The 24832-nt window shown below is 28.6% G+C and overlaps 2 protein-coding genes across 2 annotated transcripts; both read right to left on the bottom strand.

Moving 5' to 3' along the window:
• Positions 1–6764: 6764 nt before the first annotated feature.
• On the bottom strand, positions 6765–8508 carry OCT59_004872 (uncharacterized protein). The gene is made up of 7 exons (XM_025333042.2): positions 8382–8508; positions 8128–8279; positions 7676–8046; positions 7438–7596; positions 7311–7354; positions 7104–7210; positions 6765–7009 (listed from the first exon to the last, which is right to left on the bottom strand). Coding segments are annotated over exons 1-7 (858 nt in total). The 5' UTR covers positions 8406–8508; the 3' UTR covers positions 6765–7008.
• A 12078-nt stretch (positions 8509–20586) lies between these two features.
• Positions 20587–22651, bottom strand: OCT59_004871 (uncharacterized protein; the record flags this gene model as incomplete). Its single annotated transcript, XM_025313240.2, has 5 exons — positions 20587–21520; positions 21596–21625; positions 21705–21952; positions 22034–22349; positions 22430–22651. The coding sequence occupies 5 exons, from the start codon at positions 22649–22651 to the stop codon at positions 20660–20662; spliced, it is 1677 nt and encodes a 558-aa protein (XP_025187819.1). The 3' UTR covers positions 20587–20659.
• Between the last annotated feature and the right edge of the window lie 2181 nt (positions 22652–24832).

The following is a 24832-nucleotide window of genomic DNA, read 5'->3' as shown; positions in this document are numbered from 1 at the left end:
TCTAATCTTGTTTAGTCTTTCGACGACATAAAATTCCACGCCAAAAGCCTATCTGATAATCATTAACCACGATATATTCAGAAAGATTTATATTCCCTGAACAAAAATAAAAGTTCTTGGTTTATTGTCCATGTACTTTTTTGCAAGTGCTTCAAGAAAATTATCTATTAATATAACGAACACGACTTTTACTAATAACATGGCCGAAAAAAAAGCAAGAACAAAAAAATCTTAATCATTTACATCAGATTTATCGTTAAAGCATCAGAAAATGTGTCGGGAATTATGGGCGTGATTGTTCTTCGATATATATTCACGTCTTCAGTAAAAAAAAGGGGGATTTCCATCAGACCTTTGAATATATATGAAGTATGCATGTTAATTTAATATTATAGGTTCGTTCATTTTTTTTTTAACACATTTTTTTTAGTTTGATTGCTCTCAAATCTCTTAATCGGTCAATTGATTAGTTTTGGTAGTCTATGATCGATTTGAAAAATCATATTTAATCGCAATCGAAGGACATTAATTTTAACTTGCATGATATAGTAAGTTTATAACGTGTATAACTATTAAAAAAAAAAATAATTTGTAATGTGCCGTAGCATTATTGGGCGGAGAAAAGTTTTTTTTTTAAATTATTTTTAATCTATGAATTCCTTAGTACTGCAACATAGGAAATAGAATTGACAAAAAAAAGCTTTAATTACTTTCTAACAATTAAAGACACGATAAATTGCCTGGCTTTGAACCATAGTTAGCGAAGAGGTACATGTATATAACATTTAGGCATCATTTACTGCTTATTTGTGTACTTTTTATTCATAAATTTAACATTAAAAAAATCTTCCAGGAAATTATCTTCAGAAAATGCCGTTATTAGCGAATTCAACAAAGAAATATTAAAAGAAGACATTATTATCATCATATTCTCGAATCAAATTATTTGAAGTTCATCGCAACATGATTCAGTAAGACCACAGGAAGTGAACCGATAGGGAGTATACGAGAATTTGTGATATTATATATGAAGGTTGAAATGGATTGAATATGTCTAGAGATTATTTACTCATACTTTTAATTAACGCTTCGAAACTTTTTTAAAAGTTGTTTTTAATTTTTTTTTATGAGGAAACGGTTTCTAACTTTTCCTTTATTTTTTTTTTGTGTAGGTCTTTCGGTATTCGACTTCGGAAAGCGAAATGGTAAGTTTGCTTCGAAACTTTTTTAAAAGAAATTTTTTTTCAATTCTTTTTTGTAAGGAAAACTATAGGAGTATAGCACTTTATGGAATAGATATAATTGAATTATTCTTGTACTGTACGTCATTTCACAAATCTACACGGAAATACCATAGTTATTAAACAATTTTTGACAACGACTTGGTATGAATGAAAAAGATTTTTGAAATGTTTCTGACAAATCAAGCTTGCCTACAGTCATTGTTGTATTATATAAAATTTTCATGGCCGAGACTCGGCAAGTCACGTGACTTGAAAATTTTGGGACACTGAGTTAAATCTGTATCGCTGCGAGACATGAGTAACTAGTTTGATATTTTTTATTAATATCAGAATCCAACGAAGTGACAATATGTTCTAAACTGTTACTATCGGAGAAACATAAATCCTTTTGCATCGATTCTTTCAAAAAATTATTAAAATCACTATCATTTTTCATCATATAGAGATCGATCTTATCCATGATTGGTCCTCTTTTACTGTAAGCTTGGATGTAAAATGCCTTTTCTCCTAACAAGGGAAACAAATTCTTCTACATCCGGGATTTCCGCATGGGAACAAGTCAGTAAACTCACGAATTTCTGGGAGAGACTACGATGATATGAACGTGACCTTCTGGAGGTTCATAATCAGATGGAAATTAGCTTCATCTCTAAATTTCTCTATTGGTTCCCATCGTCCTGTCTAATATTTTTTCGATATCTTTTCAATAGAAATGCCGTCAAGTTTGTCTTTTTCGTCAATATATACCTTTCAAAGGACAGGGGATAATGCGATAAGCATTAGCCCATTTCAAGTGGGCGCCTTTAACCAGACTCAGTCACCCGTCCCAAGCTAATCTTTTATCTCCTTTAAGATGAATTGTTTCACCTAGAACTAACAATTTAGCGACATGCCAACACAGTTATTTTGAAAGTGATAAATCGTGGAAATTTTATTAACTTTGTTAATATGTGTTTTGTGCAATATATTTTATTTAATTTGTTAAAAAAGTTTGACAGATTTTTTAACTCTTGTCTGGTTGCTTATTGTGACGAAATCCGGCGATACGTCAGAAAAAAAATGAAAAATTATTGATTGGATAATCAATTGTTAAAACTATTGGATCATTTCCAGTCCGCCTAGCTATTCATCTTTTTAAATAAAAATACTCGGAATTTTCTTTGCAACCTAATGATGCATAAATAAGATTCAATGCAAGAAAAATTAAATTAAATTATTTTTTTTTTGCATAAATTTTTTACTGATAGTTATTATATTTTTGCTGATATCAATATCCATGCATAATAGACCTTAAATATCAAATTTTACATGATGAGAAATAATATAAAAAATATATATATATATCACTAAATTGATCATGATATGCCATAAAGAGTACAAAATCTAATTTGTTGCTATTGTATTCTTCCCTTCTCCCCTTATATTTTTTTTCTCTCTTTAAATCATGTAAAGTTTTTTCGTCAAAACTTGCAAATATATAACTCGCAAAAACAATAGTTATATGTTGATGTGAAAGTAGATCATGAACTCACCTAACACCGATTTGGAATTTTCTTGGTCCGTTTAGAAAGAGCTCTCTAATTCGGATAGTGAGAAGATAGCAAATCCGATGTCGAAACTAGGATCTGATCGAAGAACTGAGGACGAAGTTAAACTTTAAATACAGGGATTGTTTGAGGGAGATGGAAGGTTTAGAGTTTAAATTACAAACACAATAATTCTATACAAAATAGAAAAAAGTAAACAGCAAGAAATTGATTGGTTAAAATAGGAAAATATATATATATATAATTATCAAAGAAAATTAACTTTAAAGTGCTGAATAATTACTTGAAAACTTAAAGAAAGTATTCCATATTTTCATTCAGCACTCGGTGTCGACATAAACGGTATTGGTGATCTTTTTATAAATTCGCATCGGTAAATCTTGGTGACTTATTTAACCTAACAGTATGTTCATAATCATAAGTGCTTTATTTCATCCCTATTGTGTTTATGGTTAAGAACCGTTCATAGGCCAACGAATTAAAGAGCGTGTCACCATTCATACTAACTCAAATGCAAAATCATAAAGGAGAACGTCTTTATATGATTGATAAAGATAAGTAAAACGAGGTAAGAGACCTGTTACTATTGATAACACATGTCATTTCAGGACCATGATGACCCGTGTTACTCATACATCGGTGCTCTTGGTATTTTTTTAGATTAGATTATAAACATTTATTTATTTCCAGTCTTGTCACATTGATAAACGTGAAAGCATGTTTCCATGAAAGATGCCATAAAGTTCTTTGAATTTTTCAAGAAATAAGTTTCTTTTTTTTTTAGTCTGTTATGAAAGAACAAAATAATTTGTTAAACATGTTATACTCAAAAGTTTAGAACCTATCAAACTTTAAATACAAATTTCTTCAAATTTTGAACTTGATTGGTTGAAATTTATTTACACGTTTAAATTGTAATTCGATCAAATGATACAAATCCAGCCTCATTAAAGAATCAACGGTTAGATTTCGATATACTGCATACAAAAGCATATTGATAGAAATTATTTTCAAAATTCTTAAAATTCTTAATCAATAAAAATTAGATCAATTACATTTCTATAATTATAATTTATATAAAGTAATGTTAATTTATACAAAGTTAGTTTATTGTTTAACAAAATAAACTACTGTTCTCTCAAAAAAAAAAAATTCACGAAAAAAAATGCACTCAAGCGTACAGTCGACTTGTCAAATAAACAGACGTAATACAATTTGGCATATATTCGTTGGTATTGGCAGTACGAGTGAAATTCGTTCACATATCATAAGAACCGTCCAAAATATGGTAATAGCTACTAATGGTTGAATTGTAAGCTCATCGAGTTGAGATTTAATCGAAAGGACCCATGAATTACATAATATATATATATATATTGTCAATAATAGAAAGAGATCATTATTTTTCGCTTGTTTGTTTTATATTTTTTCAATATTTAATCTTGTAAACTTTTATAGTAACTTAACAAAAAGGTTTTAATTTCGCTTGTAAGAGGTGTCTAGGTGATAAATTAGGTCAATTAGGTCGTAACAAATGGATTTTATCAACAAAAAAATTAAAAATGATATATTTTTAGTATGATCGCTTACTCGAGCCTTTTGAAAAAACATTCGACGAAGAAATAGATTAATAAAAATGAATGATTTGGTTTACGGCTTATGTAATATATTACATTGTTGCTGACTTAGCTAGCTCTTAAAAAAACTTGTTGCTACCTGATCACCAATGTTGAGGTGCAGCAACATTGATTAGGATCTGGAGAAAGAGAAAGGGAAAGGAGAGGATGAGAGAGATCGAGATAGAAAATAAGGGAAGAAAAAAGAAGGATAAGCAAGCGGCAATGACTATATAATCCATGGAGGCTGAGATAATTGCGTAATTGCTTAGAGGAGACTTAAAAAACTTTAGTGAAGTTGCTAGAGAAGAGCCAAAAAAATGCAATGGCGACAAGAAAAGTCATTAAACATATGTATTATTTATGTTATGTACGTGTCAGTGTCGCTATATCATGATCAGAAATATTAAGAAAAGACGGGAATTATATTTCAAATTTACTCTCGTTTAGGAAGTTGGATCGATGATGCGAAGGTAAGTTTAATTAGTTTTTTTGTTTTATTTGAACGAATAAAAGGATTCACCAACCAGGACTTCATTTTTACATAATTTAAGGATTGATTTTGAAATCAGTCTTTAGAGAAAACAACGGAAACTCAAAAAAATCAGAAAAGATTGGTCGCTATCCATGAAGATCATCGAGGATTTTATTATTAATACATAAATACGTGAAGTACAAGTGCGAAGTCGAGAACAAATGTTATTTATATACTGTTCATCAGTTCATGAAATTTTATACTAATTACTACGGATAATATGATCACATTGTCGTGAATTAAGAGAATCTTTCATATGGTTCTCACGATTGATCTTATATTTCATTTGCAATATTTTTTCCCGTTTATTAAATAATAATGATTGCTACATTTAAATTTTGTAGATGTAATCTCAACATAAAAAGAATTGTTTACGTTTTATGAATATATATTATAATTATTATAATTGTAAATTCGAGCCGAAATGCAAAACACTTTTCACAAATTATAATAATATAGCTATATTTGAATTAAATTCTCATTCACAATTGATATACAATATTTAAAGAAATACACCTAGTTTTAATATAATAAAAGTACTCAAAAAAAATTAAAAAACGTTGAAAACAACGTCCATATTCCACTATATTTTTTTCAATATGTGCTTGCTTTTCAACACCACCTTAGATTCCTCATTTATTTTTTTACTTCGGGTAATTACTTGGATTTCCTCTTCATCCTCACGTTCTTCGCCATCTTCATGATTATTTTCGATATCACTTGAATCTACCGGTTCTACGTCTCCCTCATCGTCAGTTTCAATATCGACATCCCCTAGCTCTTCATTGTTTCTTGATTTTCTTGCTTTTTTAGACATTAAATCTTTTTCTATCTTACGAAGGTTTCTATTAATAGCACGCCATTCTTTCATTAAAGATCTGAGTTTCTCCTCGGCTTCATCATACATTTTTTCCTTTGTTTCTGCATCCAATGTAGGATCATCAAATTTAAAACTGGATATGTTTGTTTGAGCGGATTCGCTCAACTCTTCAACAGTCAAAGGAGGTGATGTCAACGGCGTTGAAGCTGGAACATTGTCTTCCTCCATCATTTCTATCGACGGTTCGTTGTTACTTTCTGCCGATGTTTCAATTATAATTGGTTCGTTGTTGTCTTCCGTCGACGTTTCAATTATAATTGGTTCGTTGTTTTTTTCTGTCAATGTTTCAATTATAGTTAGATCGTCGTTCTTTTCCATTAACGTTTCAATTATAGTTTGTTCGTAATTCTCTTTCATCAACGTTTCAATTTTAGTTCGTTCGTTATTATTTTCTGTCGACGTTTCAATTACAATTTCTCTTATTTCCATAGGATTTTCTGTCAATGTTTCAACCTTAGAAGACTCTGTATTAGGTGATGAGGGTGAAGGAACCGTAGGTTCTTCGTCCATTGATTCACCCGCAGAAACACGCTTAATTTTCCGACTTCTCAAATTAGAACTCTCTTCTCCTTCATCAGACTTATCTGTTAGACTGCTGTGTCTTCTTTTTGGACTTTTATTAATCTCCACAATTTCCACAATTTCCATTTCTATATTATCTTTTGTTGGGCCACTATTAGACTGGGAATCTTGAAAGTCTTGAGAATTCTGAGAATCCTGAAAGTCTTGAGAATTATGAGAATTATGAGAATCCTGAGAATCAATATTTTCCGTCTCAGATTTTCGCCTACGATCTAATGTTGGTGGACTTGCTATACAATTATTTACAGTGTCCTCTTCTTCGGATGGTACGCCTTCTTGAGAACTATGGTTCCCACTATTTATTGACGATCTGCTCTTTGTTGATGAGCTATTACGACGCACTGACGGCTTATTTTTTTCCGATTTTGATCCACCTTTAGATGTACTTCTTGTTCTCTTAGTGGATGACGTTGTGGTTGTAACTGGGGCAGATTCTTGACTCTCCCACAACGGTCTTTTCCAATAATCCCACTTAAAAGCTTTGTTAGGTTCTCCTTTCGTTTTACATGTCATGGCCCTACGAACTCCAATGTGATTCGAAAATTTGTCGCAATTATTTTTAAATGTAAGAAAGGGTTCTGCATCCGGAATAAAATGTTTCAGACCTTTATATTCGACCACCGAGCTTCACATTAATAATTAGTCAGCATTGCAATAATTCTTATAAGAATGCAAATAACGTGTAGATCTGATACATACTATGTCATATCTTCAAAATATCTTACAAGATATTTTCCTGCAAATAAATTTTCTTCAAGTTTGCCATCAACATCCATCGATTCATCAATTTCGTCGTTGGGGACAATCTATTTTTTTTTAAAAAAATTATAACATTGGTTTATATAATCCAAATATAAAATTTAATATTGGTTTATATAATCCAAATATAAAATCATTAATCTGTACCATTGCCGGCCACCAAAATTCAGCTTTATCATCTAGTGGATCAACTGCATAAAATTAAATCGCAATAATTTGAGTTAGAGAGCAATTCTAAACTTGCTTCGTCGTGAAGTATTCTAAATAACCATACCAAATACAATATCTCGGCCTTTAAACTCATACTCTGACTCCCAACTCTTTGTTGACCCTCTTGTTGATTTACGTTGAGACTTTCGCGTCTGTTGTTTTTTAGGTGTGATGATTACTCTAGGTCTTCTTGTGCTCCGTGTAAATTTACGGGTAACAGTTCCTTAATTTACAATATTTACAATATTTACAATCTTAATAAAATATTTAAACAAATTAATATCTTATTTAAATTGAATTACCTCCTCCTTCGTCTATATCGTTATCGTCTTCACTTTTAACTACCTCGTTATTCTCTTCTGGGTGTTGTAATTCTTCTTCGGAGTTATTATCATCTTTCAATATTCTAGAGGTTTCTTCCAAGCCAGGGGAGTCCATAACATCTTCCGGAGAGTCATGCAAAGAAGGTTCCGGTTCAAGTGATTCACCTTCCATTATATGATCTTCCTCTAATTGAATGTTTTCTAGTTCGACATATTGTCCGTCATTGTCAATTTGCATTTTTATTGTATTAGTTTCGCTTTCTTCTTCGGTTTTTGTATTTCGATTTTTTTGTTTTCTAGTTATTCTACGTCTCGTTTTCATTGTTTTAATTGGTTTTTTGTTTCTCGCACTGTAAAAAAAGTTTATATCAGCTAGTAGAACTTTTTTTTATATATTCAGCCTATTTCATAATAGCTGTTGGTGTACTTGCATTGTTAAATCTTCTGGCCTTTGTGTTTCTTGTAGTTTGTTAATCTCGTTAGCGCGTGAGTGAATTGTTCTCTTTTGTCCTTTACTAAAAAACTCCCAGCGTAGGCGTTCGTTTGTACAAAACCAGGGTTTGTTAGGTTTGTTAGCACCGTTCTATTAGGAAAGTAAAAAATAAAGTAAAAAGGTTGTATCAATAAGAAAAAGTGGTTAATAAGAATATATACAATAATTTTGAAAAAATAATGAAAAGCTCACAGGAGACGACGACACAGAGGTCATAACTAAGTTCACGTGAAACTTTATGCGGAATAATATTTTATTAATACTAATAAAGTAATTTCTCTTAAAATATAGATGGCGAGAACCTTTATTACGTGGCTTCAAAAGAAGAAAATGAGAAAGGGAAATGATGCGAGTTTTTTTTTTGTCTAATTTATACCCATTATGATAAAATTTTTGATTGGACGGTGTAATTTTTTTTGTAACAGGTAATACAATTTAAGCATAAATAGGAATTTTATTTTATATTATATATTGTTTAAAATTTCAACAATATAGTACATAATAAACAAAAGAAACCAAAACACCTGATACACCTGATACCTACCCAGTCTATCGTAATTTAAACAAATTTTTTTTTTTTTCAAATACAAAATATATAAGATACAAAATAATAAAATATATAATATAAAAAAATGAATTTTATACCATAGATAATGGAAAAAGGAATAATGAGAATAATGATAATATATTTGGTTGGATCAGGGCGTACAAATATCGATAGAAGACGCTTTATACCTAGAAAATTTTGGCGTTAAAAAAGAAGACGAAAGGAATACTAAATTACATGAGTCAGGTTATAGGGCAAAAAAAATAGACTTCGCTAGCGTCACTATTAAATATATATGAAACATGGATAGCGGTTATATGATTCTCTTTAGTCTGACCGTCGAAGAAAAATATGCTGTAATGGTGCTAGAAAAACATAAAATATGAAAATAATATAATAGCAAGTATAACTATCGAACAAATAGAAACCAATCACTCCGAAAATAAAAGAAATATAAGCAAACTATAAAAACAGCCAAAATCCAGCAAAACTTATTAATGAATTAAGCCGTCCCACCATGTTATATCGACAAACAGTATCTTAACGACTATGGACGATGGATGTTTCAATAAAGCTAAGAATTACATCACTGAATGTGGTTCTAGTAGGAAGATGTTGAGGCGACATAGAAGAGGAGGTATAATCAGATGTTCCGCAGTACGCCAACGACGCGTCAAATGCGAAAGCTGAATCGAAAACACCAATGGAATAAATTGACTGAAAAGGAAAACACAATAGTAATAATCCTCGTATAGTCATATTGGAAAATACCTTATCAGGATTGTTTAATTAAATACAGTGTAATTATAGTACAATCGGTATAGAGTTTGTAATGTTAAATTAACTAATGAAGCACTAGTAGAGAAAGTTTTAAGAATGACCAAGACATAAACGGAAATTTGTTCCCCTAAAAAGGAAGTTATATATAACTTTAGGGAGTCAAAAAGTTATATAGATTCGTGAAAAGTTGACATTCCTGATATAGTAGTTAAATATTGATTGAATATAAATTAGGAGAAGATCACACATGTACTGTACCATAACATACGATGACACGATTATCACGTGTACTGAATTGAAGCTTGTGCATAAACTACATCTTACTCCGCATGATCATCAACTCCGACATCAATTTGCAGCTTAGGCCGCTCCAAGCCAATTCTTTGTTTAACATAACATAGGGGTCCCAATCTAGGGGGGGGGGAACAAAAAATAATACATAAAATAAAATACATGGCCAGAATTACATTAATTTTAGCCAAAATTTTGACCAAAAGAGTGAGCAAAAATTTTGGATGATAATTCCGGCTAAAACTTAAAGATTTGTCTAATTCTGGCCTAAATTACATGTATTTTTTTTACATAAAAAATCCAAAAACAGGGGGGGGGTTATGTTAAACGAAACATTGAATTGGTGCGGCCTTATTCGGAATCACAAATAGGAGAAAATTAATTTATTAATAAAGAATTAATTATTAATAAAGTGATTCTTTTTTAGTGGTACTGTACTAATCTATTTTGAAATTTCTCTTTAGAAAAAAAATTTATGACACGATAACTTATTACATTAGGAAAAAATTTAACGCCATTATTTAATAAAATACATTATACCAACAATTACCAATCACAAACGCCTATACAAGGGTTCAAAAATTAGATTATTCAAGAAATTTAATGAAATTAGCAATTCGACCCAAAATGTAGAATTTTGTGAATTACCCGAATTACCCAGAAAAATAAGGTATATAACAAACAACATTTTTATTATTTTGTTAATAAAAGTTAATAAAGTAATACGAAGTGATATAAATTTTTTTATTTAGAAGAATCAGAAATTAATGCATAGAACTCCTTCACGATGTCGGGCATGTTTAGTACCAAAGCTTCTGGCTTGTCCGGAACGCTATAAGCAATTGCTAAGAGGTCTAAGAGTTCGAGGAATTATCCACTCATTTTGTTTCTTGGATGCCTTAACATATCTGTATGTATGTTCAATTACTGAATTTACTTTTTAACTTCCAGAATTTGATAGATAACGACTATGATACAAACAAGAATCTAGATTGAAAATTTTATAAAATTATTTGATTTAATTTATTCATTTATTAAAATTTCTAATTTAGCTTTTATTTCTCAATTTGATGCATTTAATACATTTAAAAACAATGAATCGCAAAATTTACGCAAAACCGTTACTACAAGAAAGGGTATTTATTGCTGATGGCCGGTGTTAATAATTCATCGCTGGCCGATATGATATTTTTTAGAAATCTTGTATCTAGTGATAATGCAATTAATAAACACATGTTTTATAAATTTAATAAGAGTTTTATCTATTAAAATTCGATCCATAAGAAATTAAGTGCAAAAACCATATCTTTAAAAATTTAGATCAAAAAATTTTTATTAATCACAGGTAAAAATGGTTTAACGACATATTGTAAATATGATATTTCTGCTAGAGGAAATCGTTTATGCAGTAGAGTTACACTGTACGTGGTCACATTATTCTATATATTTACACGTTAAAAATTTGATGGCGCTAGAAGAATATATAGCTTTTAAAATTTATTTTATTATGATACTGTATATGCGTAAATTACAAGTAATATAAAGTTAATAAATATTAGGCAGTAGGCACTATGTGAATTGCCGATTTAACATAAAAATTATTATACAAGTGACTAGCATTCACCGAATTAATCCCCGAATATTTTAGAAGAAAAATAATTGACTCCAATTAATTAGGTTTATATTATTCATTATCTCTCTAATTCAATACAACGAAATTTTTTTGTCTCAACGAAATATTTATAAAGCTACGTCAATAATAAGGGGCGCGATCAACTAACCGACAATACTTCGTCGACAATTACTTCGACAATCATTTCACCGATAACTGATTCATCGACTAATGCTTCGCCAACAGGATCGTCTCGACAATATACGGTGATTGATTTTTAAATTTTATAATAAAAAAATTAAATATATATTATTATATCTTTCGTATATAATTTTTTTCTTTTTATAATATTTTTTTAATTTAGTAATTGTTAATATATACAGTACCCTGTAAAAAAAATCGATCCGTTTTTTATATTTCATCTTTTTTCCGTAAAAGGCTCATATTTCCGGAATTAATTACCTTATATCACGGAATTTATCGAATCATTCACATTTTCCGTGAATGGATCCGCGAAAGGCTCATTTTTACGGAGTTTTTACAGAAATAACGGATAAAATTTTTTATAGGGTACATAACCCCAAATTTTTATTATTATTATTATTTTTAGTTGTGATGAACAAAAAGCAAGAAAAAAAAATAATTTAATTTCTTTAAAAATAGACAAAACTGAATGAACTGTCGATGAAATGACTGTCGGTTAAACGTTTGTCGGTGAAGCGATTGTGATTGTCGGCGAAGTAATTGTCGGCGAAGTAATTGTCGGCGAAGTAATTGTCGGCGAAGTAATTGTCGATAAAGTAATTGTCGGCGTAGTAATTGTCGGCGAAGTAATTGTCGGTGAAGTAATTGTCGGCGAAGTAATTGTCGGTGAAGTAATTGTCGGTGAAATTAACTACTACACTGCCTATAGTATTCCCAAAGTTAGTACCCCACGTTATTAGACCCAGGTATCTTACTAGATATAAAATTTTTACTCTCAATTAGTTACCCACTTAATTCTGGTAACTTTAGCTTAATTCTGATTATTATGTATCCCCCTCATATAAATACCCGGTATCTCACAAAGTACCCACGGGTATTATATAATTTTTAAATCAGGTATTTTGTATAATACCCGGGGTATTATGTGCAGTGCGGTACGATAGAACAAATAATAACGATGAACGCGTCATCTCGATCAAGATGATAATTCTCATATTATTGATACATGCATGTGTTAAACTGATTCATGAAAAAGATGATAAAGATCAATTTAGTATATCATAATATATCATACTAAAATTGAAGAAATAATTACACATTGAATACCACAAAGTACAGTCTTAACATGAGAGATTGGAATAACAACTAAAATAACTAAAATAAATTTAAAACATAATTCATCAAACAAAATATTATATTTCTTTTTACATAAGTAGTATACTAAAAATACATATATATATTATAATTTTAACAATAATAAATACAAAACCACCATCTTAGGACTGATCCGATGCATCATAAACGCATATCCTTTCGGAGGGTGTTTTAATGATTTTCTAAAGTGAAATAAATTGATGTATTAATAATAGATATTAAAAGTTAACAGAGTTAAAAGAATAAGTGTTAACATCACACCCTCCGTTGATCAGGAACATCTTCGTTAGACAGTCACAAATTAAATTGTAGAGGGCAAAATGAGAATCAGCGCCTAAATTACGAGATCCGCCGCCTTATTTGACATAGAGCTGATGATTGACGCCCATTTCCATGTATAATAGATTAGATCCTCTAATTACTTAAAAAAAAAAATAAATAACAAAATAAATATTTAATATTATAATTAGGACTATTACTATAATCTATGTATTAACTATATATATAATTATTATTATCTATATTTGGGTCATGTTTTCTTTATTACTTGAAATACTTCATATCCTTCTACCGTAAAATTTGCTGGAATACCTATGTTAGGATAATCCCCATTAAAAAGATAATCATATTCCCAATTATTGGAATCAGAGCAAACTAAATCACCCATACTAGGACCATAATTACTATTACAATAAACCGCACGACTTCCATCAGAAACATAGCCCAATTTTACACTAGAAATATTATTTACATCATTAAAGTTAAATAAAAAACTGTCTGAAGTATTCTTCCAACCAGTTCCACTCCAATCAAGTGGATTATAACCTCCGATTAATTGTGTTGAATCTTGAATTTTCGCTATCCAAATAGTAGCACCTTTCTTGTTACAATTTCTATGAAATGATGCTGCATTAAATTCATCTCTACTTGAACGATATAATAACTTAAATTCGTAAGGAATATTTTTTTTATTATAATACTTAGAATCCTTTTTATCAATCCATGATGCGAAGAGAGAAGTGAAGTCCGATTCAATTAAAGTTGAATCAAGTTTAAGATTTAAATTTGATTTTCTTGAAGGCGTCACATTAGATTTAGGTTTCATATTAGGTACTACATGAAATTCTAAAAGATCATAAATTAAATCCTTCGGTAAGACGTCTTTATAACAATAAATTTTGTAAAAGAAATCTTTAGGCTCAATATCATAAAATCTAATTAAAGGAATAAATCTGCTTAATAAGTCCTCAATCTTTGGAATATCTTCTTTATTCCATTTTTTCGAATCATCCTTCACGTTAAGTTGCGCAAAACACCATTTTAATAAATTATCCCAAATATCAATCTCATCCGCATTTAAATCATCCCTTTTCAACAATAATTCTAATAAAGGAGCTTTTAAGTCAAGGAATTTATCAGAATTAAATAAAATTTTAGGTTCCTCGCAAACTTTGTCAAGACAAAAATCCCATAAATCCGTAAAAGTTTCATGTTGATAAGCAATTTCAAGAAGTTTTGTCGGATTTTTATTTAAAAATTCGGGTTGATGTTCAATTAAATATTCTTGTATGTGAGAAATTAATGGTTGAATATTAAGTTCATCCACTGCTACCAACAATTTTAACATATCAGAACCTTGTAAATTTTTTAATTCAATATTTCCACAATAAAGAAATCTAAATTTAAATAAACAAATAATTATATGTATATTTTTTTTTCGAAATTTTTTTTAAAATTAATATATAAATAATTGTAAATTACCTAAGAATAATATTAAATAAATATCCCGAAACATTCGGTTTTCTTAAAATAAATTTTCCATCTTTCCTCTCTGCCCATTCATTAGAAAATGCGGAACGAAAATATTGCGACCTAATACACAAAATATTTGAATGAGCATGAATTTCTTTAACATCTGGTTCTTCTCCAGCATAAATAATAACATCGTATCCAAATTCTAAATCAAAAAGTTTTTCATAATCGCTAGATAATTCGGCCCAAAATTTTGAGGACATTTTTTTTTATTTACTATAATAACAAATATAATAAAAAAAAGGGAGTACACCTATATATATATATAATTTACAATGGTCAGATGATCTGGGGATCGTATGATTTTCTTGTGAGTATCACAATACTTTTGCAAAGAGTACAAAAATAAAAACGGCAAATATAACTGATTGATCACCCCAAACAAATTTCAGAAAGTTATTATTCAAAATTATCCAATTAACTAACTAGTTTAAATATATTTTGACTTACTTAATTAAATTACTATATATACTAACCACAATAAAATAACCGTTGTTAATTGAAGCTTCTTTTTTTGGTTATTATGGGGTTATTTTGAATGAGCTATATAATTGGATAATTTTTCCGAAAAAAATTTTCCAAATATTAATGTTATGTGATAAATAATACGGGCCAGTCTAGGTCTTTCCTTGTTTGGTTGATTCATTAATGTAGCCATCGATCTGCAATACTCGTCACGTCCGACGCCCGTCGTACGGCAGATTATTTATTTTTATTTTGATCAGATTATTTTCGAATTTGTATTACAAATTATCAACATAATTTCATCTAATATCATGATCAAAATCAAAATTAGTATGAACAGTTCTAATTGAATAAATAATTAAAAGGATGCGTGAATAAAGTAATTAAACGAGGTGCGTGAGTAATAATAAATAAAATAATTAATGAGATGCGTGAATAAGGAGTTTTCTCATTAATTTATTATCAATTCTAAGTATTAACAAATTCCAAATTTAACATTTCAATCCTTGGTATAGCATCCAAATTTGAAAAACTTGAATTGCAAAAATTAACACATGCAATCGATTAAAAAATTGTGATCGTATTATTACAAATACAACAATACAACGTTGTAACGCATGTTGTAGCTAATACACAAGAATCATATATTAAATATGTTGTATTATTACAATACAACGTACAGTCGCGTCGGAAAGTAACGCCCGATTCACAATTACATAGTAAATTACATATATAAAATGAATTCCGTATTTTATAATTAAAAAACGGTTCTTGCATTTTGACTTTCCCAATGTTCAAATATCATTTATTTAAAGAATATGATATTGACTTTAAAATGATATAAAATTTAGAAATAATTATTAAACAAAATATAAATATATATGCATTTTGAAATCATCTATTTTTATTTTACATTATAATTAAAATAGCTCTTGCATTTTAACTTTACCAAAGTTTAGATATCACTTTTCTAAAAGAATATGATATTAGCTTTAAATTAATATAAAATTTAGAAATAATTATTAAAAGAAATATAAATATGTATATAGCTTGAAATTTTCTATTTTTATATGTTTTACCATGCGGGCGTTACTTTCCGACACGACTGTACGTTGTGACATAGTGCAGTATCGATTCTAAACCAAAACGTTAGGCATTATCATCCGAAATAATTACTACAATTAATGCGTTCAGTTATTCTTCCCATCTGCTGAAAAATTAAATAGTAACTATCGGTAACCAGTTTTTACTCAAATCAAGTGAACTATAATCTCCAATTAATTTGTTGAACCTTACCGGCTTGGCTTACCAGGTCTTTTTTGCTAACCTGTGCTTCGTGCCGGCAAGCCTCCTAGACATTTTCCGGACATTTTCCGGGCATTCACAATGTCCTGAATATTGCGATTTTTCAGACATTTCCAGACACCCGGGCATTTTCCGGGCATTTTCGATGACAATTTCCGGACATTCTTCTTTTATAAGGATTTAGTTCAAGTAGAGTGCACTTAACGCTGCATCATTTCATAGAAATTGCGAGCTGATTTAGGTTGAATAGTTTATTGTCTGCATGTTATTTCTTCCCCTAACGCATGAGTTAGAGCGTTAGGGCATTGATTCACATTTCCGGACATAGTGCCGCCATCATTACCTGAACCCCCTGCCCAGGCCTGGTGCCCAGAAAGTTTTCGGAATATTGCAATTTCCGGACATTTTTTCATTTTCCGGACATTTCGACGACGATTCTTTTTTATAGGGAATTTATATGGAATTTTTTTTTATTCCAATGTAAAGAATCTGTTGCGCAGTATTCTAGAAGATCATGAATTAAATCTTTGTGGTAAGATGTCCTTATTATAACTTTGTAAAAGAAATCTCTAGTTTTGATATCATAAAATATAAATTAGAGGAATTAATCTTACATAACTAACCCTCAATCTTCACTTTATTCCTATTTTTTTTTGTATATTCTTCAAATAACCTGTTCAAAATGCATGGCAATAAACTCTCCTAGATATTAATTCGCATCTATTCGTCCCTCTAAACAATAATTCAACAAGGAAACTTTTAAATTGATGAATTGTCGGTACACTTCATTGCTATCAACAATTTCAATAAATATAGGATTTTATAAATATCTTTATCAACAATTTCAATAAATTAGAACTTAATAAATAATTTATTTACGTGATGTATAACGTGACCCACATTTTCTTGTCTTTTTCTTTTAAATCCATAATTATAAGTGATGTTACAATACCTTATCTAGAAGTGAACCAAAATACTTGGTTTTACGATAAATTTTTTTTTTGATTTTTTTCCACCTATTCATTAGAAATAATAAGGAATTATAATAAATTATGAATTTTTTTATTATTAAATCTTTCTCGATCGTGAATTATGATATCCAATTTTCTGTTATAAATTTTTAATTATTATTTGATAATTCTGCTCAAATTTTAAAAAGAATTTGGGAACCTTTATCGAGATTTTATGACTTTTATAGAAATTATTATCTTGATTGAAACCCTGTAAAAAAAGTCAATCCGTTTTTTTTTATTCCATCTTTTTTCCGTAAAAGGCTCATATTTCCGGAATTAATAATTTTATATCACGGAATTTATCGAATTATTTGCATTTTCCGTGAATGGGTCCGTGAAAGGCTCAATTTCACGGAGTTTTTACAGAAATAACGGATAAAATTTTTTGTAGGGAAAGTATTACATTAATAAAATCAATTTTTTAGTCGTCTCTATCATTATCAAATCATGATTATTGCACTATAACATCTTGTTCGGATGAGTTAATCTACCCGATATTAAGATATAAGTTTTTCAATTTTGAAATTTCAATTATATAATCACATTATTTTTCACTTTTGTTTGAAAGTAATAATTAATTTTATGAAACCATTGAAAGTTCAGAACGAAAAAATTTTATTATTTAATAATAATGCCTAAAATCTGTGACAAACATGACGATTGATTTAACAAAAATTGCTCAGCAATTTATAATTCGATCTCATAACGATTGACGTCAGAAGTGATGCAGCGCGAAACCAGAAATATCACGTGACAATTATTTTTTTTTATAATTTTTATCGAAAAACGTCATGTCGCTCAACGCCATAGTTATATGATTTATGTATTTTTTTATTTGTTACTTTAACTTTTTATTCTATATTATTAGTCGATTGATAAAGCTGATTCTATTAATATAATACCGTATTTTTCCAATATTAAACACCCTTTTTGCAGGGATTTTGTGCGAAAAGTTTGGGGGATGCTTAAATTTTGACAGTTTTAGTAAAATGTCTTTTAAACGTCTTTAAATCAATTTAAAATTCGTTAAAAAAATTTTGCAAAAAAAAGTTTCGGTAGTTAAATACTTTTATTTGTAAATATATTTTTTCAATAATAAAGTAATTTTGTTTTTCGAGTCGGAGAGGTGCTTATTTTCAGTTTACGCTTGATATCGTGCTAAGTAAGGAGGGTGCTTAATATTGGAAAAATACGGTAATTATATTCCACTTTGCAGTATTTAATTTTGCAGCATATACTTTATATCGCTTACGGACCGTTTCCCGACAGGACATTTTCTCAATAGCCTAACGCTGACCGTTTGATCACGTGTTCGTGCATAACTCTGCATAACTCTGGAAAAACTTGTCGGGCAAATGTCATGTCTTGCACGTCGGGAAATCATCCGTCGGGAAATCGTGCCGTAACCACTTTATATATGTTCTTAAAAGTTTTTCGATTTTTTTTTTATTTTACAATATTTGCAATATAAAAAAAAAATAGTACTAACTAAATCTTTTTTCTGACCATTTTCGAGGGTGCTGAGCAATTTTAATTAGTATAACTTGTTTAGTTTAGACCATAGTTTTTGAGAAAACGCACACTATGGCGTTTGGGCGCAAGTGGTGTGATTAGTAAAAGTCGATTTTATTAAGCTAAAAATCGCTAGAAATAATGATAATAATTTTTTTTTTGGATACCCGGATTTAATGGTTTTTACCCGGATGAATTTTTGGTTAAAAAATATCCGAATTGACTGTAAACCGGATAAAATATATAAAATAAAATAATTTTTATAATTATAACTAGTATCAAAGCTCAATTTCAAATGAAAATATAAGAAAATAATATAATTACAAATTTTTTATATAAAAATTTTAATAAAGTTATGATTTGAATACATATAATTTCAACATAAAATACCGTCTTGTTCACGGTTCACCAAACTAGTTGTTTAACTAGGAATTATTAACCCTGTAAAAAATTTTATCCATAATTTCTGTAAAAACTTCGTGAATATGATATAATTACGGAAAAAAATAACTAAAATCTAAGCAAACTTTGATAATTTCCATGTTTGAGGTAATAAATTCGGAAATAAAATGGAATAAATCAATATTATAACGATATTGTGTTTTTTAAAAGTGCATGATATACATGTTAATCTTTATAACTCAATTAATAATAAAAGAAAAAAAAACTTGTAAAAGCTAGTTCAATCTAATAAAAGTTTTATTTATTTCTTCAAACTGTCAGGCAACTCAGGTGGGACAGAACGAACAATATATTTATTAGATAGGGATTATGTCGCATTCATTCTAATTATTGGAGATAACGTACCACTACATGGCAATGTCTAGGGTCTTGTTGACCGTTTCATATTCAACAGATAATAATTTATGATTTACTCACGGTGAAGAATATCATTTATCCCTGTGTGAATATCATGATCTTCACGACTGCGTCGAAATAACTAAAATAACTATTACTTATGCACCGAATAACATGAAAAACATTGTCGTAATACTACTGATGAGTTACTTAGTGCAGAACCTGAATTCATTCACATAATTGGAAATTCGGAATAACCATTTATAGATGATCCGAAAAGAAATTCTGTATGCCAAATATTAAGTTACAAGATTTTCAACTAATAAAAGTAATCGTAGTATGAATAATTACTTTTTATTTTTATTTTTATTTTATTTTTTTTTTTTAAAAAAAAAAAAAAGTTATTATAATAATGGTAATTAATTTCAGATAGATTAGTCATAAATGGACACTTTTTTTTAAGGGGGAAACTTAAAATACGCCAAGAGATTTAGCTGATCAATGAAATGTAATAACATCACGTGATAAAATTAATGAAATCGCTGATCCAATTTCAACAATTTAAATTCCCGTAATACAAAATCCATAAAGAGTTTTACACAAAATATTGTGTCATATTAAATTGTTTCGGATAAAGACCCGAAGAATATTCCGTTTAAAAGTCCAACACCAATCTTTGTCATCAGTTTGAAAGAAAAAATAAATTACGATTAACGGGGGGATTACCGAATGATTAATTGCTGGATGATTATCTTACACAAATTTTGAAAGTAATTAAAGCGATTTACCGAATGATCGATTACTGGATATAGTCCGATATACACTATTTTTGAAAGCGACAATAATCATCAAACTTAATTCCCGTTAACTTTATAAATTATTAATTATTAAGTTTTTAATATATTATAACAAGTAAAAAATATACAGTATATATTATATTAAGAAATACAAGATAATAATTTTTTACAAATTTTAATTATTCATATTTTTGTTTTTGATTAGAAGAAACTATAATGAACCCAATTAATTTAAATGTAATCCACAGAATTCCTCCAATAAACCCAAGAATAATACTTAATAAAGCACCATAAACATCATAATTATATTTTTTAATGAATCCCATTCTAGATTCAGCGGGAATCCATTCTTTTAAAAATTCTTTATCAATACCTTCATAAATACTACTGCTATGTAAAATATATTCAATCAAATCAGCAGCTCTATACTTTCTCTTACTATTAATTTTAGATAAAATTTCTATTCTTTTTGAATTTTTCTTTACATTTTCATCTCTTAATAAAAAATCTATTTTGTTTATAATGTCATTGACATCCAAAGTAAATTTATATAACGTTAATGCTACACCAGCTGATTTTAATTTATCAGCATTACCCATTTGATCGGAACCAAAAGGTAATATTAACATAGGAGTACCAGTATAAAGAGATTCATGAGAACTTCCTGCGCCACCATGACTAAAAAATAATTTTGTATTTGTATGATTAAGTATGGAGAATTGTGGCGCAAACGCTGCAATATGAATATGTGGATGTTCGTTATTTAAGATTGGTGAAGTTTGAACTTGTGTACCATCAGTTAAGTTTAATGTCGAAGAGTAACTATCCTTCGATGTCTCAACTAAAGCCCAAACTACACCATCGATTATATTTTTATTAATTGCTTCGATAAATGATTGTAAAAGTTTGTTATTATTTTCAGTAGTTGTAAAGAAATGTGTACCAAAAGCTACATATAAAACACGTTTGTGTGTATTCATAAAATTAGAGAGTTCAGGCGTAAGTGGTGGATAATCGTCTGAAAGTACCGGTCCAATTTCCTATTAAATCGAATGAGAGAAAGAAATTAATATTTATTTTTGTCTACCGCATGTTAAAGGTAAAAGATAATTTACCTGGACATTAGATGGTAAAGATTGTGGTAACTTTTAAAAATAAAAAAAAAAATTCTTATGAGTAATAATTCAAACAAGTTTTTAATTAATAAATTTTTTTTATAATTACATCGAAACCAAAGAATCCATCAACCAAATAAAAAGGAATTCTTGGTGAATTTCCCAGAGCTATAAGACCAGGTTCGACATTAATTTTTTTTCTTATATCGTTTAATTGGTCTATGAAAGAATGAGCCGCAAAATATACTTGAAAAGGATGCATTGCAATACACTTAAATCTCTTTAAAAATGGTTCATTTTCTAATGAGATGTTACAACCATACAATGGATCAGATTTATATGATACGGGCGCAGTAACTACAATAAAAAATACGAATGTTACATAATAAATTTTTTAAGGAAAAACGAAATATTGTAATAAAAAAATTTCATAATTACAGTAAATAGACGAACTAAATCCAATAACGGGTTTCTTTAAAGTGTGAGCAGCATCCAAGCAAACATCATTTACCAGAGTATCACAAAAGAACAAATCAATATTATTATCTTTAGCAATATTTATATATTTTTCATAATTTTCTCTGTAAGATTCTAAGCTTAATTTCACAAATTTCATCATTCCATTAAAATCAACATCTTTATGAATATGTGATTTCATTAATTCTTTATAATTTAATGCAGGTCCCAATGAAATTTGTTTGACAGTTGGATACTCTGATGATGGTGTATAATTTCCTTTCGTTAGTAGTATTACCTTACATATAAAAAAAAAAGCAAAATAGTAAGATAATAAATCAAATTTGAGGGCGATCTGAAGAAAATGCTAATACTTACATTATAACCTCTTTCAGATAATATAGTAGTAATATCTAACATTGGTTTAAGATGACTTCTTCCTCCAATAAAAGAGCCAACCAAAATATTTTTAGGTGATCTATCAATATCAGCGCTTCTAGGGACATAATCATATGTCGCATATATTTGATTTAAGAATAGGATTAATATCGATAATAAAACAATAAAATTTTTTTTAATCATTTTATTATTTATTAACATCTTTGATATTTTAATATCAAGGAATTTTGAATATGAAACATTCCTTTATTTATATATAATTTTCCTTTTCATTTAATTAATAAGAGAATATTTAACCGATATTACTTTATCATTGTTATTGTTTCCCAAAGTAATATACACAAAAAATGTAATCGAAATTTAATTGTACTAGCACTGATGAGGTACTCAACCAACGATATCTGATAAAGCTAAGCATTTAAACGCATGATATTCATAAAAAATTTATTAAAATAATAAGTTTCCATTAAAGGAAAATTTATGTACATTATTCAAACGTAATAGGTCACAGTATATGTTACTTATCTATAATTATTATTATTATTATTATTTTTTTTTTAATAGGAGAAGAAAAAAAGATTACCAGGGAACACCACAGGATAAACAATTACGGAAATTTTTTTTTTAATAAAAATAAAAAAAAAAAAAAGAGCGAAAAACGAAACGCAAGGTCTTTCTTGACATTATCTCATGCAAATTTTATAAAAAAACAAACAGTAAATTATTTATTTGCATTTTTGTTTTATTAGGAAACTAAACAAATGGGAAAATTATTTAGCCGTCACATGATCTGCCGTGGCACATCAGCCTCGTAATTTTACGTAGCAGCAATAATTTCGTTCTTTAATATCAAGAAAATTCGAAGATTATGAGTATCAAAATTATTATTAAATTACTGGTAACTGACATATTTTTGACTATACTATATTATTTTTTAAAAAAAAATTTTTATTAGAGCATAGTTTTGATAATTTGGTCAAATTGTCAAAAGTAAACTTTGGAGGAGGATATTTTCACATGAATACGCTAAAATCGACATAGAAAGATCATCTGACCGGACCCTTGTAAGGAGTCTGATAACTACTTAAAAGTAAGGATATCTACTTTTATTGAGTTAGCTTACATATTTGTGAAGATTATAATCAAATATTGCAATATTACTGTACTTTATTAAATTATTGCTTATTAATAAAAATAAACAAACGCTAAAATCAAATAAACTTTTCGTTTTTTAATAATGATTATTTATTATTTATATTATATATTAAATTTATTACATAAACAATTTATAATAATATTTTATAAAATTAATTGTCTAAACAATATTATATAATCTTTAGTGTTATAAAAAAATACGAAAATTCTTAATGTTACGCAAAAAATTAAATGTGGCTAGTAAGCGGAACTAATCGAGAAAATAAAAAGTACATTCCTTTCAAAAGAATGGAGAGTAACGAATATTTTTAAAAAATAGATAATATAAAGCAATTTAATATATTAATTATAGAAACAATCTTAACGTCACGCACCTTGAAAAAAAAGGACATTCGTGATTCTTAATAATTTTAATTTATAGATCGTGGCTATTATTATTAGAATACCGTATAACACTGCTTAAAAGATCCTCCTATGACCGTACCCACTTTAAAAAAATTCCGGATTAAATATTAGGCATTTAAATACCCTAAATTTTAAATCGGGCCCAGACCAGCAATGCTATATGTCAAATTGATGTACTTTATGAGCAAAATTTTCGTACCAGTATAGTAGTGCTCATACGCTGTACTGTACCAATACAATTTAGTATAATTTACTTAAAACGATCGTATATAATAAAAATATATTCATATATTTCTGATAATCATATTTATAGATAATCTGATGAAAAAATTTCGTCTAAAATCCTGTAATTTAAAAAAAGGTCAGATAATTTTTTTTTTTTGACGTTTAATTTATGGATATTGTACGGTGTTGCATTACATTGGTTAACGTCACGATAACCAATATAAATACCACCGTAGATCATGCTCAAATCGATATTCGATTTGTACGCAAATAAACTATCAATATTCGATATTGTACGCAAATAAAATACTGTACGCAAATAAACTATTAATTTCAATATTGTACGATAGTGAAAATACCGGTCAAATAATCCTCGCTCGATAACTATTACTTATTTAACGTTATTGCCATTTTTTTTTAAAACATTTTAAATAAAAATGTCACTTTTTATCAAATATTTTAACGAACAATTTACTTCTGAATTTTGTTTTGAACATTCAGCACAAATAATGATGCTAAATGGAATTTAGAGATATATTAATTTACATAGTCCCTTTTTAGTATCTATATTTGTTTTTAATTTTATTGAATAAAAAA

Source organism: Rhizophagus irregularis, chromosome 13, assembly GCF_026210795.1.
Source record: "Rhizophagus irregularis chromosome 13, complete sequence".
Lineage (NCBI taxonomy): Eukaryota > Fungi > Glomeromycota > Glomeromycetes > Glomerales > Glomeraceae > Rhizophagus > Rhizophagus irregularis.
This window is presented reverse-complemented; position numbering and strand designations above follow the sequence as displayed.

What these genes read in the sequence shown, in the direction of transcription:
- OCT59_004872 (XM_025333042.2), bottom strand. Translation starts at nt 8,405, where the DNA reads ATGACCTCTGTGTCGTCGTCTCCT. An exon ending in CGATATAGACGAAGGAGGAG is followed by an intron (nt 7,597 to 7,675) that starts GTAATTCAATTT and finishes TTGTAAATTAAG; the next exon opens with GAACTGTTACCCGTAAATTT. An exon ending in AATTTTGGTGGCCGGCAATG is followed by an intron (nt 7,211 to 7,310) that starts GTACAGATTAAT and finishes AAAAAAAAATAG; the next exon opens with ATTGTCCCCAACGACGAAAT.